We start from the raw sequence: 19,122 nt of genomic DNA on the forward strand, positions 1-19,122 counted from the left end.
TTATCAATACCCTTTCCTTCAGTATCATGAAATGAGAGGATGCATATCATGTGAAGGCACCAGTTGCTGTTTGGCTGAAATTACTGCTCTAAGCTTTAATGTTTTTTTGTAAGGAGAGTAAACGTATCAGTTGTTCTAATAAAAGGATATTTTAAAAAAGGGGAGAACATCAGGCTCTGGAGGGGGGCCCCATCATTGTGTTGCTGTTTAGAGATACTCAGGGTAATATGGCAGTGACTTGCTGTTACATTCTGTATATTTTGGTATGAGTACCCTAATGGATTTTTTATATTGACATTAGCCAGTTTTTCAACTCATCCACTTCTTATTTTCAAGTCAGAGTTCTTCCACGTTTAGGGCAGAACGTCCATTGATATTTTTTGTGTTCCTTTTAAATAACGAGTTTCTGTAGTTCCTCAAAACTTTTGTTTTCTGTCTATGCCACCTTGGATCTCATTAAAAAGTTTACAGAAAAACATCGCACCTTTTGGGCAATCTCCTCACTTTGGTAGGTGTAATTAAGATAATTATTTGTTATAATTTGGTTTGTATTATGGTATTTTCCCTGCCTATTCATAAAAGTTAAAAATTCTATTTAAATGCATTACACGATTGTTTCATGTACATTAGGGATCTTTTAATGGTAAATTTCCAAGAATTAGCTTGTTTGCATTCACACACATTCTCCCCAGAAAGCTCTTCTCTTGACTTGCTTCTTTGGCTCTCTTACAACGTTACCGTGTAATTAGAATGAAGTTTAGAAAAACAAGAGTAGGGAGAAGAAGCCCAAAACCTAGAGACATCATCCTTCCCTGTACTACCGTGTGTTCATTGGGCTCTGAGCGTTCAGGAGGTTCAGGGGATTCTGTGCAGGGAAAAGCAGCAGCTAAAGGGTCAGGTGCTGAGCTTGGGTCACTTTTTAAGCTCTTTGGTTTTTGATAGGCTCTTGTATCAGAAACTGTACAAAAGTGATTTCCTTGCCTGCGATTAAGTAGGGCAGGCATTTTGTTGCCCCAGGTAGACTCTTTTTTCAAAACACAAAAGGGCCAATGTGCTGTGACAGCTGTAGCGAGAAGAGATGTGATGACCCAGCTATGTGAAGTTTACCAAGAAGTTAATTTGATTATATAGATCATTAAATAAAAATTCTCATTTTCTGTGGGAGCGTCATCTGATCAGAATTATAAACCAAAAGTAGAAAGGTAAATGGAGAGAACATGTTTTGTTAAAATATTTAAGGATTGCATTTGTCCATGTAGCACGTTCTGTAGTTGACTTACTGGGAAACTTTAATAACGAAATATTTTTGATTGTAAGATATAATAGGCAAAATACTAATTAATAAATATAGCTTTTAATTAGAATTTTCACAGAACAGTGTTTACGTTGTTCTTGTACATACAGTACACTGTACAGTGAATATACATGATAAAGTCACACTTACTGAGTCATATTTTTCATGTTCTTTTCTTTAAATGTCTCTTTCGATAATTAAGTCTGACTCTTAAGATATGGTATGTTAGTTTCTGACAGGTGCCTGCCAGGGATCTTCAGTGCTGTCATGCATTATATGGATTTCAGCCAAGAAAGAAGGGCTAGAGTACTTGTTTCTGGTCACTTCTCGTTAAAGCTTTGACTGCGGGAAAAGAAAAACAAGTATTTAAAGATGAAGTGCTTCAGATAAAGATATAGGTGCTATAGAAGTGCACAGAAATGGAATATCTGTTGGACTAATATTTTTTCCTCGTGTTTATGTAGACATTATATGGGGGTGTGTGTGATCTGTTCATATGTATATTTAAGTATATAGTAAATATTCTTTCTGCAAAAAAGGATTCTGTCATACATTGACAAGAGGAATGCACAGAATAGGTTGGAGGAGTTTATTTGGTAGAAGTGGAATATAACAGCACTTTGCTGGTTAACAGCTGCTTTATAGTATTAAAGGCTAGAATTTAATGTAGGTGGTTCTTAGATAACCAGGATTAGATGTTGTTCTAGACATCCTATGATCAACTGACTGGTCTGGCTTCTTTAGAGAACTCCATTATACATTTATCAAAGTTGCTAAATCTGTAATAGAGCATGGTGATATAGTTAAGACCTGACACAAAAAATATCCTCCCTTGCTTTTGAGAGAAAGGTAGAGAGAAAGCTATGCTTTTGGAAGGAGCTGAGTTTTAGCCCAGATCTGATAGTGTGACTTGATCAATTACAAAATAAGACGTTAAGGCTACATTGTCTTGTCTTTAGGGTAATAATTGCAATTGTTCTGTTAAACACAAAGAACAGTCATACCAGGTCAGACTGAACGTTTAGCCAAGTACCATGTCTCTATCAGTAGTCAGTAGCTGATGCCTATGCAAGAGCGTGGACAAGCATGTAAGGATGTTTTCCTGGCGTATCCTACCATCTTCAGGAATTTCTACATCTAGAATTGGTATGCTTATATTAAATAGCCCTGATTGGCTTTTCTTCTGTTTGACTGATTGTTTTTGAACTCAAGTACATTTTTAAGCTCACAAAATTTTGTGGCAAGGGATTGCACAGATGAACTATGTATTGTGTGAAGAACTAGCTTTGCTGCCTTGTTACATTTCTAACTCCTGATGGCTGCAGTTGTTGCCCCCTAGCTCTTGTATTAGAAGAAACAGCAAATAATTAATCCCTTCTCATCTCCTCCATAATGGTTATGATTTTATAGACCTTTTCACATCTCCTCTGTCACCCTTTCTCATGGTCTGTTCACTCCCTCCTTTTCTAGAAGGCTTTCCATATTTCTGATGACCCTTGTCCCACTTCTTTATACCATTACCATTTCTATCATATTCTTTCTGAGGCAAGGAACTCCGCCTGTTTTTCGTAGGTTCACCATGTATTTATATGGTGGCATAATGATATTGTCTGGTTAATGCTTTATTCTGCTTCTAATAATGTTTGGTTTGCTTTTCTGCCTCCTCCTGAGCGTTACACTGACATTCTAACCTCAAGATTTCCTTACTATCAATGTTTCAGAGCCCATGTCTTTTGTGTATGTAAAATTAAGATGTTTGTGTCACATACCCCCCTGTTAGGTTTGTCAGTGTTGACTTTTCACCTGCTATTTCATCAGGCAATCTCTCAGTATCGTAAGGGCTGTCTACAGTTCCTCGTATTTGGCTCTCATTTGTCCTTCCTTGACTAAATTGTTCTTCTTAGCAAACTGCCACCTTCTTTTTTGCCCTTTTGCAGATCGTGTAGGAATATGTTGAACAACACAAGTCAAAATACCATTTCTGTGCAGTTCCTACTGGTGATTTCCCCCTATTAACATTCATTATTCATTCCCATCTTTTTTTGATACTTTGACCTACTATTTATCCAGTCATGGACCTTTTCTCCTATTATGGCAACTCAGTTTTTTTAAAAACCTGTGAGAAACATTTCCAAATGCCTGTTGGAAAGCCAAGCAGTGTGTCACTAGGATTTTTTTGTCCACATGTTTTTTTGATACCTTCAGAAAATAGTAAGAGATTTGTGAAGAATGAGTTTTCATTACAAAAGCCATGTTGACTCCTCCCCAATATATCTTATTTCTTCAAGTTCACTAACTCTGTTTCTTACTATAGTTTCTATTAATTTGTAAAGTGTGGACATTTACTGGTCTGCCCGTCCCTTCTTCCTCACAGACTTTTTTTTTTTTCTTTTTTCTCTCTCCTAATTGACATCATACCTCTCTGGTACTGGACTGTTTTAAGCAAGCAGTTACATGCTATTTGAGAGTTCAACTTTTTCACAGTTGAGTTTCTTTAGAACTTTTGGGCATTTATGTCATTTGGGCCAGCTGGTTTGTTAGTGTGTGTTTTATTGATTTGTTCTTTACCTTTTTGGCTAGCATTTCTACTTTAGTCAGACCTTTCAGTAAGTCCCCTTTAAAGAAGGGTGCTGGTATGGCAACCTTTTTAAGCACCTCCATGATGAAGGTCATGAAAAATGATTTTAGTTTTTCTTTATGGCTTTATTACTTCGGGCATTTCTTTTATTTTTTGATTGGCTTTTGTACTGTTTGACAAGTTGGAGGGGGGAGTTAGCTGGCAGTCGTGGCATTTTGTTTTTTAACTAATGCTAAATTAATAAGTGTGTGTTAGTAGTTTTTGTGTTTTTTGAATTGTTCCTCAAACTCATTTTTTATTTGTGTTACTTTGTTTTTACATATAAGTTTTCAGAGTTTGTTCCTGTCTGGCTTTCCTCATTTGAAGACATCTCTGACCTTTTGAGAATTTCCCCTTACTTACAAACACATATCTTAGAGAAGAGAAGGAACTTCTTTAATGTGTCTTATATAATCACAAATGTATGGCATCTCATTCCTTTCCTTCTGACTGGTTTGTCCTAATGAGTATCTAAACAGGACTCTTATGTTTTGGTATGTTGCCTTTGATAAGCAATCTGGCAAAGCAAAGTGTGTGGCATGATGAAATTGCTACTTTCACCTGCAAGCAAACTTAGCTTTCAGGCATGCTGGTTTTCAGACCCGTTATGGATGCATCTGTGGTGTAACATTTCATTTCTGTGAAGGATGATAAGTTTTTTCAGCCTCTGAAGTACAATTAAAGGATTCAGCAATGTTTTAAAGATCGTTCAAATTCTATTATTACTTCTCTGATCTCTTCTCTTCTTGAATCTCTGCGCTTGTCATCTTTCCTTACAAGCCTTGCTTCTGAATGGGTTCTTGTCCAGTCTTTTGTCCTTTCTCCTACCACTTACATTGTCCCTGCTTTCCCCCCTCCTTATTTCACCTCATTCGTCACCCTGCCTTTTATACTTAGGAAAGATTCGTGGTTGCATCTTGTCTGGCATCAACTCTCCCCTTCAAATCCACTAAATAATTTACAAAATAACTGCTCTACAGTAGTACAGTTCATTGTGTGCTTATGTAGCTTAGGCAGGAGGAAATAAGAAATGTCTTGAATAAACAGTATGTCTTTAAGAAGTTAACCTTTACCTGAAGTGGAAAAATATGGCTGTGGCCCTTCAGCAAATAGGAAAAATGGAGCAGGCTTGTCACAGTGCAGCTCATAGGACTGGAAATTTCTTGTGAGTTAGCGTTGTATTTAAAAAGACTATACAAAGACTGAGTTTTTCCGTGATGACCTTGGAATATCATTCTCATGATCCACTGGCAAGGAAATGGAACAGTGGTGTTGTGACAGAGAGCTTCCAGTGCCTGCTGTCGCTGCAGACACTTGGTACCCCAGGCACTGAGTAATCCCCGGGGGGAAAATGGAAGTTGAGAAAGCAGAAGAAGCAAAATTGCTATGATCTAAGACCGCAAGCCTTCATCTGATGAAGCAAGTCTATTTATGTACATTGTGGAGAAGGTGAAGGAAGTGAAATATCTCTCGAACTGACAAGCAGAAGGCATTGATAAAATTTTCAAAGTAGAGGTTTGTTCTGCTATGTATGTTATGGGACACTTAGAGTCACTGTGTTTGTAGGGTATTTTGTGCAATATACTTTTGTAAATTCACAAATATCTATATCAAAAATCTGCAGGGGAATAAATCCCAAAATCTTGATTTCCAGATGATTCAAAAAAGTTTCTTTTGTAATTACGGCTTTCAGTCTGGCCGTGATCCATGGACATTGATTATGTCCAGCAGCTGTTACTTCTGCAATTGTCAGTAAAGGCCCATGCCTCAGGGAACATGTATGTTCTTGGAACCAAAATCATCATCTTCGGGAAAGCAGTGGCCCTGCTTATGCTGTTTCTTCAACATAAGTGTTGTTTGCCAATGTGCATCATGATCTACAGTCTTGACGCCACTCCAGTTCCCTATAACCCTCTTCCTTCATATTTTGCCTTTAGTCAAGTTATTATATTTATGGTTGTTTTGTTATTTGAACAGGTAGTTGAGATTCATTTTGCTTTATGGTAAGTTAGACAGCAAAGTCGTCTTAACTTTTACAGTAGAGCTATGTTGAATTCTTGGCTTTATTTATAAAAATGAATCAATATCTTAGTTCTTGGAACAGAGACACAAATGGAATGCATTACCAAATTAAAATTTAATTCTTATTTCTGATTGCTTCATATGGAGTAAAGCCACCTGTTATTTCTGTAATCAGCAAACCATTGAAAAATGTGTCTAAATATAGCTATTTCTTGCACCTTTCTGTGTGGCTTGTATTAGAACTTGTAGTAACTCCAACAAGAAGTTCTGGGGGAAAAAGGCATTCTTAGTAAAATACAGAAAACAGCTTTTTGAAGTGAGTAAAGTTTAGACTTCAGATGTGTTTAGTTTCAGTTCTACTACTTTTATTTCCTGTTACAGTTTCGGTAGCATGTTTTGTTTTGTTTGTAATTTTGAAGACTATTTTCTGTTGTGCAATATTATGAAATGAGCTGAAGGCAATAGTATTTTTTTTAAAAGTCTGTATTTTGACAGCTGCCTACTGCAGACCCCTAACTCTGTTGAGGCTTGATTACTGTCGTGCTCATCAGACTGACTTGCACAGTGCCTTTCTGTAGACTGACAGGTAGAAGTGGACATAGGAAGTTTACTAGGCTCTGTGTAGGTGAACCACAGTGAAAGGAAGCAGACTGGGAGGGAGAGAAGGTAGAAAAGTAGAAATGCTAGATCAGGAAGAGGGATTATTTGATGAATCTGTTTGGCACCTGGAAAAAAATTGCTGGCAGCATAATGGCATTGTGCACTGTCTTTTCTACGTTTGAGTGTTTAGCTAGTTACAGTAGCAGTAATTTAAGAACTGTTGTTTTGCTGTTGTATAAACACTTTGAATGTTTGCTTTACATTGCCAGTTTTGGAGATGTCTAAAATGGAGAACTGTAGACATTGTGTTTCACATAAAAGCAAAATATTTGCTATAGATCAAGCTGCCTAGTAAGGAAATTATAAACCACATCCCAAAAAGCATACCGTCGAGAAGCTTAATTCAGAAACATGAACACATTCCAAGTATCTGTATGTACATTTGAAGTGATAAAGAAATCCTGGAAGGTACCTTTATTGTTTTGTTGCCGTGCCTGGATAACAGTCTTTGTGATTTTTGAATTACGGTTTAGAATTTCTGTTGCCTTTTGAATGTCTAGTTTAGCCATAATAGGCCTGGTTTTTATTAGTCCCTGAGTCTTTGCCATTTGGAAGGTATCCATTTTGTGGGTCTGCCTGGTATAGTGTGATTCGAACTATGCATCCAAAAGTCATTCTGCTGTGAAATAGTTGTCACTTAAAATGTTTTAGTATCTTAGAGCTGCAGAGTAAGATGATTTGTTTTAATAGTCATGTTCTCCTAATAGCTGTGTCATAAAATGTCTAGAATCGAATTAATCATCTATTACCTCACTATTGCAAGAAAACAAGGAGACTTTATTGTTCCGGTCTATCATGGGTGCTAATGTATCTTTCGCCTTGTGAGGAATGCTGTGGAAGTGCTTGCAAGTAATTAGACACCATAACATGGTTCACCCAATTACAATATGTTTTTAATGTATTATATATAGTAAAAATAGCAAAGATGTTTAAATGTCTCAGGTCTGAGTTTACAGTGAAAAAACTAACTATGCCTAGAATATTGGTATGAAGTGTATGGAAAGAATGGTCTTTCAGTAGCTTTGAATTCTTTTAATCTGAGTCATTGCTAAATGCAAGCCACAGAGATACAGCAGGAAGAATATAACCACCTGTTAAAGATCTAAGCACTCTGAGCACTCTTAGGAAATGTGACCTAAATACAAAGCCACCAGAGGAATAAATATAACAATTCATTACTTTAAGTTCCTTTAATTCAACATTATTAGTACTGTTTAACAAAATAGCTCCTGGCAAATGGAATTTAAAAAGAAGGCAAGTTTTATTTAAAAAAGACGTTAGCATCTTTGGCTTTGCTCTGTTACAAACAAACAGCAAATCCTATCATTTGGAGAGTTCTGGTATGCATCTTCTACACAGAAGGTTAATTATTAGGGTTCCAAAAAACCAGCCAGCTAACTATGCCTATCTAGTCAGGAGAGGACATATCCTACTGCCTGGGACCTGAAAAGGGATTGTTGTGGGTGGTGAGTATTTTCAAAACAAGTTTTCATTGTGTCAAAACAAGTTGCAACAGGAAAATAAAAATACAAAGGCACACTACATGTGTATGTATACTGCGTGCAAATGCTTGGTACTTCAAAAAGTGAATAATCAGGTGATGCTGATAAAGCTTGGAGAAGTTCTTTTATAATTCTAATATGGCTATGCTGTTGAAATAATTTGTATAAAAAGATTTTATTGCAAAGTGTCAGCATAATCATACTAGTCTGAGAGGAATAGGTCAAAGACATCAGGAAGCCTCAGGCTGTCCTTTACTCTGACCTGCGACCTTCTTAGTTCCCGTTTTCGCCTAATTTATTTGGAAGAGGGCAGTATGCTGCTATTCTAACGAATTTATGAAGAATCAGTCATCTTTGGCCTGGATTTTTTTTCTGTCAGGATTCTATGGATTTGAAGAAATTCGTAGATGTCTTGCAGCAGTTCCTTTATGGTGCAGAAGGAGAGAAAGAAGAGATGCAAACCGATGCAAATCAGAGAGATGCAAATCCTCTAAAAGAAATGGACAGTAGTTGGGGTAAATGCCTGAGATTCTCAGCTGTATTCAGTACAGCTGAAGGGGGTACGATTCAGTCCTCACCCCCTTCTCCAAGCAATTAGCAGCGATTGCAGAATATTCTAACATATATTCACTGTTAATTGCACTGGACAGTTCAGACAACGGAGGATTGCTGAGGAGAAGGCTGTCTTAGCTACAGACCCTACTCCAGAAGACTGGAAAATGTTACACAGAACTGTTCAGAGATCCTCATCACTGTAGGAGTACTTGCCCTAGTCAGATATATTAGCTCGAAAAGGTTAAGGAAAAGAACTCCGCTTTTTCCTATAAGCCTTGCTAAGACTAGGAGAAAAGAGATGTATTTATTAAATGTACTAGCTAATATAATTTTGAATACATTAAGGATGTGCTGGAAACAGAGCCTAATACTTTCAGAATTTAAAGATGTTAAACCCTAGTCACAATAGATACCAAAACTTTCAAAAAAGGATGAGTTAAAATTTTGAAATAGTGGATAATATTTAAGAATAGAATTTGCTCTCAAAATCAATAGTAGGAAAAGTAGGAAAATAGTAGGAATAGTAGGAAAAATCCAAGTACAATAACTTGAGGCTGTCATTTGATGAGAAGGAACACAATACAAATGTTTGATAAGGTAAGAGAAGGTAAGAGCAGCCCATGTGTCTTTGGAAAGATCAAGATTTTTGCTCAACAGCTTTCATTTGCCAGTGAAGAATGTGCACAGATAGAATACACTGTGCTGGTAGTGGACATGTTGCTTTGCAGCTAAATCTGTACTTGGTATTGGTCATCAGGATTATTTCATCCCCTTCCTTTTCCTCAAATCATCTCTTGATGGAAAAGGCACTTGGAACTACTGCAGATAGGAGTAATGTGGATGATTTGGGGATGAGAGTGCTGGAAAACTTGGCATCAAAGAACTCTTGATGAGTTCAAGTTTTGTGAATGACTTAAGAAGATGATTCATCACTCTATGATGAATATTCTTGTCCCAGATGCAAAAAACAGAAATCAGATTGGTATGGCATTTTATACAACTTTTTCCTCACAGGGTTTGAATCCTGATGTTCTGCTCAGAATTTTGCAGATCGAGGGTTTAAGAGAAATGGAAACACCCATGCAACTCTTAACACTTACACAACAGGCAGTAACAAGGGTATTATTGAATAGTTTATCTGTAACATTAATCAAGCAAAGACAATAGCAAGAGAAGATAAATGCATTACAATGGTAGAATGCTTTCACATTAAATATGCAAAATGGTATTTGATGGCAGATCACAGCTGCATAGTTTAAAATCTTTGGAGAGAATTTTCAGCATTGGAATCTAAAGACCAACAGGTATTATCAGGTGGTCAATGTAGATTTTCTACCAACTACATTTTAAAAATCTAACATTGAGTTATACTGAAAAACATTACACTTAGAATGAAATTTCACAAAAGCATGTGAATTCTGAGTCAAGTATGTTTTAAGCACCCTAAGCCCACACCTTGGATTTAGATATGTATCAATATACATAGGCTTCTTGAGACCTTGTACCACAGTCAGTGTTTTATCCTGAAAACAGATAAACAAAGAATGATCCAATTCTACCTTCTTTTAGATACTTACCATTTGTAATAGCAAGACTTTCTTTCCACTGGATAATAAGGTGAAAGAAAGATAAGTGCTTTACTCTCAGCATATGTCCTTGAGCATAGCACCTGAAATTCAATGTACCATATCAAGTATATATAGTGGTTAACTACAGAGAAATGTGTTGTTTTCTGGAGTGCTGAATAAAAATTTCCATAGAAACCCTATAGCTTGCTACCTTGAACTTGGAAAATGACCATTTGAGGGAACAAAAACAAATAGACAAAAAACAATAGATTCTTACAGTAAGACACTTAACAAAGAGTTAGACATGTGCCTGTATGAAGATTGGCACCCACTCTAAGCTGAAAAGAAAGCAACTCTTTACGCTGGGTTTAAGCTAATATCTAAACCATTATGAGAGGGATGCAGAACCATTGTACTCAACACTTGCGTGAAGAGTATCTGTGGACTTTGTGCAAACCAGTTTCTCCATACTTGAAGGAGCATTTTATGCAGTTGTGCTTGGCTTTGTGTAAGGTCACTGTGACACAGACCCACTGAGAGCAGACTAGAGTAAAGCAGGAGAAGGAAGGAACTCTGTTTTTTCCCAGAAAGGAGAAAAAACATTGAGCAAAAACTGCTCTCTTCAGTTTGATACAGTCTAGAAAAACTACAGATCAAGCACCAAAATTTGCTTTCTGTATCTTCAGTGTGATTCAGCCGGTACCCAAATTAGGGAATTATTTTTCATAACTCTTTACCAGAGCTGCAAAACTGACCCAGTGGATGTAAAAATAATAATTTCAGGACACTTGTGAGATGTTTGAGGGTATCATGTAGCAGAGTGTCTGAAACAAAACGTTGAGAGATTTTTATATTATGTTCAGTGACATGGCACAGGTCAAAGTTCTTTTGACATTTAAATTCATGTGGATAAGTTTAGGTGTATAGGATGTGAGAAATTAATCTTTTTCAAAAATTTGTTTTACAAATGTGTAAAAGTTTAACATTCAGTGTTGCTCTGTGCATGTATGTGCAGGATGCTAGAGTGTAAGCGTTTCTATCATTTTAAAACTTAAACTTTATAAAAGGGATAGTACTCCATGTGAGAGAGGCCCATGCCATCTATTCTATAGAAAAGTTTTGTCCTTTGCTTACACTTCTTTTAAAGTTATTTTGTGTAAAATAATTGGAAAATAATTAATCCATTTCAAGGTCTTGTTTATCCTATCATGGAACAACATATGCGTTAATCTCGATGTCAGTTGGTACCTAGATGAAACTTGTCCACTGTCAGCCAATAATAAGTGCTTTTTCTGTTCCTCTTTACTAATAATCTCTGTAGTTAAGAGAAAAAGCCAGAACTTCCATTTCACAGGAAATTCAAATATTTTGACATATGGTTTATCCTGAACTTCAGATGAAAAGAAAAAAAATTGAAAAAAGTTTGCTTGAAAAATGTGAAGAAAATGTAGTTAATGTGATACTGTAGTGCATCTGCGAACAGTAGCATAATGCCTCCTGGAAGCAGAAGTTTTAATGATTTATCCCATTGTCCTTGCCTTGGGTTCTTGGACTAGACTACTTCTGCTATTATGCTTATACTTTTTGACTCCTGTGATATACCAGGGCCTTGTCTGGCATCTTTGAGATGCTGGGCTGCAGATAAACAGGTTAATGTCAAATTGATTAAATATTTAGGCTTAGTTCCACAATCCAAAATGTCTCTGTGCAGGTCAACCCAAACCAAAGCAAGTCATCTTTTCCTTCTTTTCCCATTATAAAGTCAGTATCATTTCCATAAAAATATATTCAGCCTTGCAAAAACATAATTTTCCATTGAAAAAGCATGTGATTAAAAAAAGTCCTAACAGGCTCTAATAATAAGTTATGTCTCTCCATCCTGAGCTACTCCTTAATACAGAGATTCAAAATAAATCATGTTACTTTTGTAAAATTTCTACCACTGGCCATTCTCTCCCTGTATGTGGTATTCATTAATATCAAAGAAGTTTAACCTACCTTCTCCTACTTCCCCATCTTTCCTTTTCAGTCTATTAAATATGCTATAGCTAATACAGTTCTACCAAGCATATTCTGCTTTGAACCTCTTTGCAGAGTCTTTTTTTTTTTCCTTTCAGCAACAGCTAAGAGTGTGATGATCCATAATTTCTTTAATCTCAGACACTGGGAAGTGTGGGGTGGTAGGCAAAGTAGAGGAACATATTCTAGGTCAATATTTGGTATTATATTTACCTCATTCTGGACAAGATCACAAGTGATAAGGAGAAACTCAAGCGTGTACTTTATAGTACAGAAAAAAAAAGGCATTTACAAATTATGAAGTACTAAAATAATTTTTGTAGCATATGGAACATCCACAAGAGGTTTATGTGAACTACCAGCGAAATAAGATCCTTTTTGAAATAGTACATTTGATCAGATTGTAAGGAGGAGTTTGATTTAGAGCGCAGCTTCTATCCTTTGCTGCAATAAAAGGGATCAGTGAAAAGAAAGGATACTGATGTGGATAAAGATGATGTGGGCGTGTGTATGTGGTGTCAGAAGCATCTGGTTTTGGAATTTACCTAACAGAAAGCTGATTGAAATGTAACACAGTAAATGTGGTATTCATACAAAGCACAGAAATGCTGTGAAAGATGTTTCAGAAAAGAAACCAAATGCAGAAAAGCACTTCTGCTTACATTCGACTTAATAATTAAGACTTTTTACCATTTAGGAAAATATAAGAGGGAAGTTTTAAGTAACATTTATCAAGTTAAGAAGAAGATCACAGATGTGAAGGAGTCTATAGAGAAGCTATCAAAGGGGAAGAAAGAAGGTACTTAAAATAAAAAAGCAGAGGAAATTTAATTAAATTTTGGAATGGATAATGCAGGGAGAAATAAAAGGATGATAGATCCCATGGATGACAATGCAAGGGATATTCAATGAGGAAGCAGAATGATGTAGAGCTGACTGGGACATACTATAATAGGCCACAATTTCAAGTGTATGCTATAAAAACACAAATTCAAAAATTTTATTCGCTTGTGAGAATCAGATGATAAACATACCTTCTTAGCTAGTTTATGTATGCACATGTGCCAGTATGAACAATCACTTTTGTGGGCCCAATTTATGAGGGCTAGCTTTTCAACTTTGATTCAATAAATCCAAGTGTATTCTATAAATACACATCAGAATCTGTGTATGCTATGGAGCACGTGTACTGGTTGTCCCTCATTTCTTTTCCATTCCTAGGCTACATTCCCCGGCCCAGAAATGCTCTTACTTTATATTCTTCTCTTAACCTTTGGACAGCATCTCATGTGTCTTTGCAGCTTTTGCACAAAAGCTGACTGCAGCAATCTTTTAATTAATTTATTAGGCACAACATCACAAAGAGGAGGGGAACTTCCTCTTTCGTGATCTTACAACATTTTTAGGTGTGAGAAGATACAGTTGATATTCAGTAATTGCCAGAACTTCTACCCAAATTATGCAATACGTATTTTGATTGATTGTGAAGATTGTCAGCATATGTTTGCTTGAGGAGGTATACCAGCAGAGAGAGTGGTACCATAATGAACGTAACTGCAACTATTCTCACTTTATTTTTTCTGGCATGGTTGGAGTGTGTGGGGGGGGATATTCTCCTGGCATAGATATTTATGAAGACTGGTGATTTTAGTAGGGAAAAAGGAAAAGTAGGGAAACTGAAAGTTGAACGTTCAATGTATAGAAAGGAGTAGGCAAAAATAACACGGGACAGAATTCTGAAGCAACTTCTAATATACCTTGCAAATAAATGATGTCATTGGAACACATAAGATCTGTTTAATACACAGCTGCGTACTGCAGTGCAGTAAACTCAATGATACAGTTCAAACTCAGCATTGGATGCTTAGAATCAACTCATTTTATGGACTTATGAGTCACTCCATGCTTTGCTAAGGAGATAGACAAAGATCCAAAATATACAAAGCACGTCTCAATTTATAGAATAACATTCTGAATTTCAGAGTCTAATAAAAGGAATTAGAGTTCATCGAAAGTGTTAGTATTTATGCATTGCAGAGAATTAGCTACATCTTATGTAAACGGCTGCCATCAACAGTGATTCCATATTACGTCAAGGTTTCTCTAAGGAGATAAATAAGAGCTTATCTCCTGCAAGTATTCTGACTTTCCCTGACGATTTTTCTGCTCCATTGACTTGCCTGTCTTTGCACCTTTGGTGCCATACGTATATAATACTGTTAATCTCTGCAACTTTGCATTGGATAAAATATGGAAGGTAGTTCAGGCCATTCCTCTCACAGTGTCAAGTTACTGATTTTGACCCCATTAAGCAGCGTGGCACGCTCTATGTGGTGAGAGCACCAGTGCGAGTAATACTACCGGATCTAGAAGGCTGAAGTATATAGACCTGCTGTATATTAAAAACTCACAAGAAAAACGCTAGCCATTTTTGAGAACTAACAGTGGACTGAACACGATAACTTTATGCTTCTCTTTGTTAAAATCTTGGCTACGTGCATACACACACCATGTTCTAGGTTTATTCTTTCCTAACCATGAACTTTCTCTTTTCACTAGGGCATATTTCAAAACATTCGTCCCTCAGTTCCAGGAGGCAGCGTTTGCAAATGGAAAGCTTTAGACGACCTTGGGCATTGAGGTGATACCAAACAGATTCTTCGGTCTGCATGTGTCAGCCCCCAAGAATTCCTGGAAGTAGGTTGGATCATCTCAATAGGTGCTTTCTTGCCTCAGAAATGTGTTTGATTGCTTCAGTTTTTGTCTGATTTATGAAACACAGACCTCAGCTAGTAAGCTCAAAACCAAGTATTTGATATTCACCCCTATCCCATTGCCTCTGCCACCACCACTCCTTTATGTATATACTGGATTAATTTTAAAAGTGTCTGTTTAGATGTGATACCATTTTTCTGTGCCAAAAATGTCCTATATGTTATGCCTTGTTTCAGAACTGCTTGTCTTCAGATGGTGTTAATTGGATTTTTTTTCACAGAAATATTTTGACTCTTTTGAACCTTTGTATATTTAGTTAACATTTCCAGTTTATCCTAAGAACATATAAGACTGCCATATGTACCAGAAATGCCTAATGGACTCCATAGTGCCATATTCTGCCTTGGATGATTGCATCTAATTATGGTTGTTACTCTCACAGGTTTGGATATGAATTGTGCAGTTCAATTCTCAGTGCCTTTCAAGTTGGTCTGATAGTAATATGGCAGGGTTTGGGAGTTTTTTTTCTTTTTATTATATTTCAGTTGAAAGCTCATCTTGTATTGAATGCTATGTTTTTATGCTTTGTTTTTATTTCCAGTTGTACACTTTCAGTGTTTTTCTAATGAATTTTCCTTTCTGTTGTGAAAAAGTTCTACCGCTTTAGTACCACTGCACAAGGAAGTAGTTATATAAATTAGTATAACAAAATAAAGCTCTTTCCTAGACCTATAATTTTTCCAAGTAAGATAAATACTACGAAGGAGCAAATTTTTAACAAAAGAATGAATGATCCTGTGGAAAACAACTGATAGAATAATATAGGGCTATAGATATATTTAGCTTAATGCTTAAGTTCAGCATGTCTTCTCAGAAATTATTTTAAGTGTATATAACTGGAAACATTACCTCCCCTAATTCTGAAATGCCAAATGCAAAATCCTGCCTATTCATCCTTCCTTCATGCTGTGTGTCAGGCGAAGCAGATACGGCTAACTCTCATGGTGTCACTTCCCAAATTAATTTGTAAATAGACCAGGGTACTTTCCAGTAAGGAATAAAATTAACTGTGTATGCTGTTTATAAATGGCATATGGAAAATGTACCCTACTTCTGCTAAATGTAAGGAACTAAATGAATTGTATGCAGTTTATACAGTGGCACTGAAAAAATATTTAATTTGAAATTATTCACTATATCACCACTATCTACTTGTGCAATGGAATCGCATCAAATTAATTGATTGGCAGTATTCCCCTAGCCTTTCTGACACTTAGGATATTTACTAAATTAGTGCTTTTCTGTGGAATATCCACCTAAGGAATATAGATAGATTTTGTGCATCGAAGCTTACTAATTAAAAAAATATGCAAATAATTTGACTCTAGAAACCACAGATATTTTTAGCTAGCTTATACACAAAATTTTAGCTTGTGTCTTGTAGTGAAGTTCTTGACTGGAAATTAAGCTGCAATCAAAATCAGAGGCCTTATTTCAAATCTGCTGAAACGGGGTCCTGTTCTGTTCTCTGACCTGTCCCCCTGTGACTCTGGCTACATTATAGGAGAGCAGTAAACAGCTCCAGAGGTCTGAGGCTGCGTTCTCTCTGTGGAGGCATTGTGTTGGGCTTTTGTATGCAAACCAAGACCTATAGCAGACGTGGGGGGATTCGGTTTTATGTGAATAGTAAAACTGTAATTCAACAACCTTAGATGACTGAAAACAGAGTTTGTAGTTCAATATATTGAGGCAGTATATTGAACTAAACAGAGTTTTTAGTCCAATATACTGGAACAGTATATTGTTCAGTATACTGTGACAGTCTCAAATCTGCATTTCTTCAGGTAAAAATCGAAGCCACACACACACACACACATTCAAGAATAAGCTAACTCTTGTGACTGGGGAGGGAAGAGGAGGGCTAATGAAAAACATTTGTTCTCATAATATTCAAAATCTTATAGAAACAATCTCTAGTATCTTCAAAAGGAAAAAAATCTCAACAAGTCTCATCAGTAGATCCCTGGAATCTTACATTTTATAGCAGTGTTTGATTCAGTGTTGTAGTTACTGCCCCATGAACACAGTATTAGCTTTATATTTTTGATTGCCCGTGATACAAGTGTCACCATTTTTTTTTTTTAATCTTTTCAGTAATTACCATGATGCTGTGAAAGGCTAGCAATTGCAAAACCTTTAAAAAGGAAGCCCATTCTTCATAATTCACATATTTAACCAAAAATGCATCCTTCACCTTAGTCTTAATAATTTTGGACAAAGGACTACTTCATTGTTAAGGTCCAAGTGTTGCGGAAGCTTTGTAAGAAAAGACTTTGAGGATATAAAAAGCCCAAACCAACCACTGGTTGTGCTAAGTTAACTGATGTTTCACTGACTTTTCACTAGCATAGGTAAAAATGAACTGGTGGTTTCAGTCTGATCTTACCTGATGAGGTGTTCATCTCTCTCATACCACTGGCACTATTTAGCAAAAATTTAGGTAGAAAAATTGAGAAACTATATTGCTTGTGTTTGAGATAAATTCTGTAAGCCTTTCAATTTTCAGATTAGAAAAAAGGTATTTTTTCTTAAACATAATCAACATCTGTGTTATTTCAAAGCCCTCCTGCACTTTTTGACCCACCCAGTATTTTACAGAACCCTTCCTGATAGTTCTCAGAAGAATGTATTCTGGATTTAAGCAGTAAAAATGGGATATTAGGAGGAAAGACATGGCTATGAGTGAATTCTTCTCTTCTAAAGGAAGATTACATATAAATACTAAAACAGAAGATAGAATTGCTTTGAATAATTTTATATCAAATCAAATATTTATTGAAGCAACTTAAGTTAGCCACAAGAGGTGTAATTTAATGAACTAGAGTTAATTCAGGTATCTCCTGTTACATGATAATATCCATTTTGGCCAATTTGATGGGAATGAGACTTCCAGGTCTTTCTTTCCTATTGTATGATATATGCAATTAAAATGAACCATCAAACCTAGGGTAGTTTCTGTGGTTTATGAGAACCACAAAACATGAGAAAAATAGCAATATTATGAGCTTATCTGAAAGCTTAAGTTTACTTTGTTGGAATTTTAACTGAAGGAATGCAGTAAACCTCTATTTACTAGACCCCATTAATGCACAATTTTCCAAAGGTGCAAAGGTTTTAAAGTGCAAACTTACAGTTGAGCATTTATTCATCTGTGTACGTAATCCACTGTGCTAAAAGTAATACCAAATCATTCAGATTCAAAGCTAGACTTTTTGTGAACTTGCTGAAAAGCCTGGATAAACATCTGGAAAAATAAATAAAAAATAACAATATTCTGTGTTGTTTCGCCTTCATTGATCTGTCTGTTGCGCTGGTCATTGCTTTGTTGATCAGCATGTTTCATTTGCTGAGTTAGCAACATTTTCAGCATCATCTGTGTCTTTAAGCATCCTCCCATTCATTTATGGAGTAGACCTGACTCAGTTTTTGAGAAAAAAATCATTGCTGGAATTAGCATGCATCTGCTACGCATTGTTAAAGCCTTACCAGGCATAGTTTTGTCTGTATTTCCTTGCTCTCCTCCACTTACAGCAATTAGCATCTTCGGCGAAGCAGTCAGGAAACCAGATTTAGCAATGACGTGCAGTACCATAAGTCTTACTTCAGGTGATTTTACACAAGGAGACTTCTCAAGCAGGAAAGAATGGAATAGGTCTCCTCAGTCTCCTCCTTTCCATGTCCCCTAATGTAAGGCTAGGGGTTTTGCAGAGGTCAAAAACTGCCCAACTGGTATGGCTTGCTGCTTAAATATCCCCCTTTTCCTCTTCTCTGTCAGTAGCCTTAACAACGGGAGAAGCAGCAGGCAATAGAAGCCTGTGCTAGTGTGTGAGGTTCGCTCTTACGGATTGGAAATACACTTCTAATACCAAGTCTGAGCAGGAACAATGTATGAATATGAAAGAGTAGCAGTATGTGGAGTCCTCTATCAGGAGAGAAGGTGAATCTCTCGCCTTTCCAGCTAGGTGAATAAGGCATGCTGCGAGAAGCTAATAAGCTTCAGACACAGATTCTGACCACAACTGTTAATTACAGGGTGCTGTCCTTTACTGAGGGAGCAAATGAAATCTGTGACCAAACAGACTACCAAGGAGCACTCTTCCCTTAAATTAC

At 36.5% G+C, this 19,122-nt stretch overlaps 1 protein-coding gene across 6 annotated transcripts in view; it reads left to right on the top strand.

Moving 5' to 3' along the window:
- The window catches only part of BABAM2 (BRISC and BRCA1 A complex member 2), a 182,231-nt gene extending 163,947 nt beyond the window's left edge, over nucleotides 1–18,284 (top strand). For all 6 annotated transcript variants that reach the window (XM_064509548.1, XM_064509545.1, XM_064509546.1 and 3 more), the window contains one exon: nucleotides 14,797–18,284. In XM_064509548.1, coding sequence (XP_064365618.1) covers nucleotides 14,797–14,860 — 64 coding nt within the window. In that variant the 3' untranslated portion in view covers nucleotides 14,861–18,284. The remainder of the gene's footprint in view (nucleotides 1–14,796) is intronic.
- The last annotated feature ends 838 nt before the right edge of the window (nucleotides 18,285–19,122 follow it).

This window comes from Dromaius novaehollandiae, chromosome 3, assembly GCF_036370855.1.
Source record: "Dromaius novaehollandiae isolate bDroNov1 chromosome 3, bDroNov1.hap1, whole genome shotgun sequence".
Lineage (NCBI taxonomy): Eukaryota > Metazoa > Chordata > Aves > Casuariiformes > Dromaiidae > Dromaius > Dromaius novaehollandiae.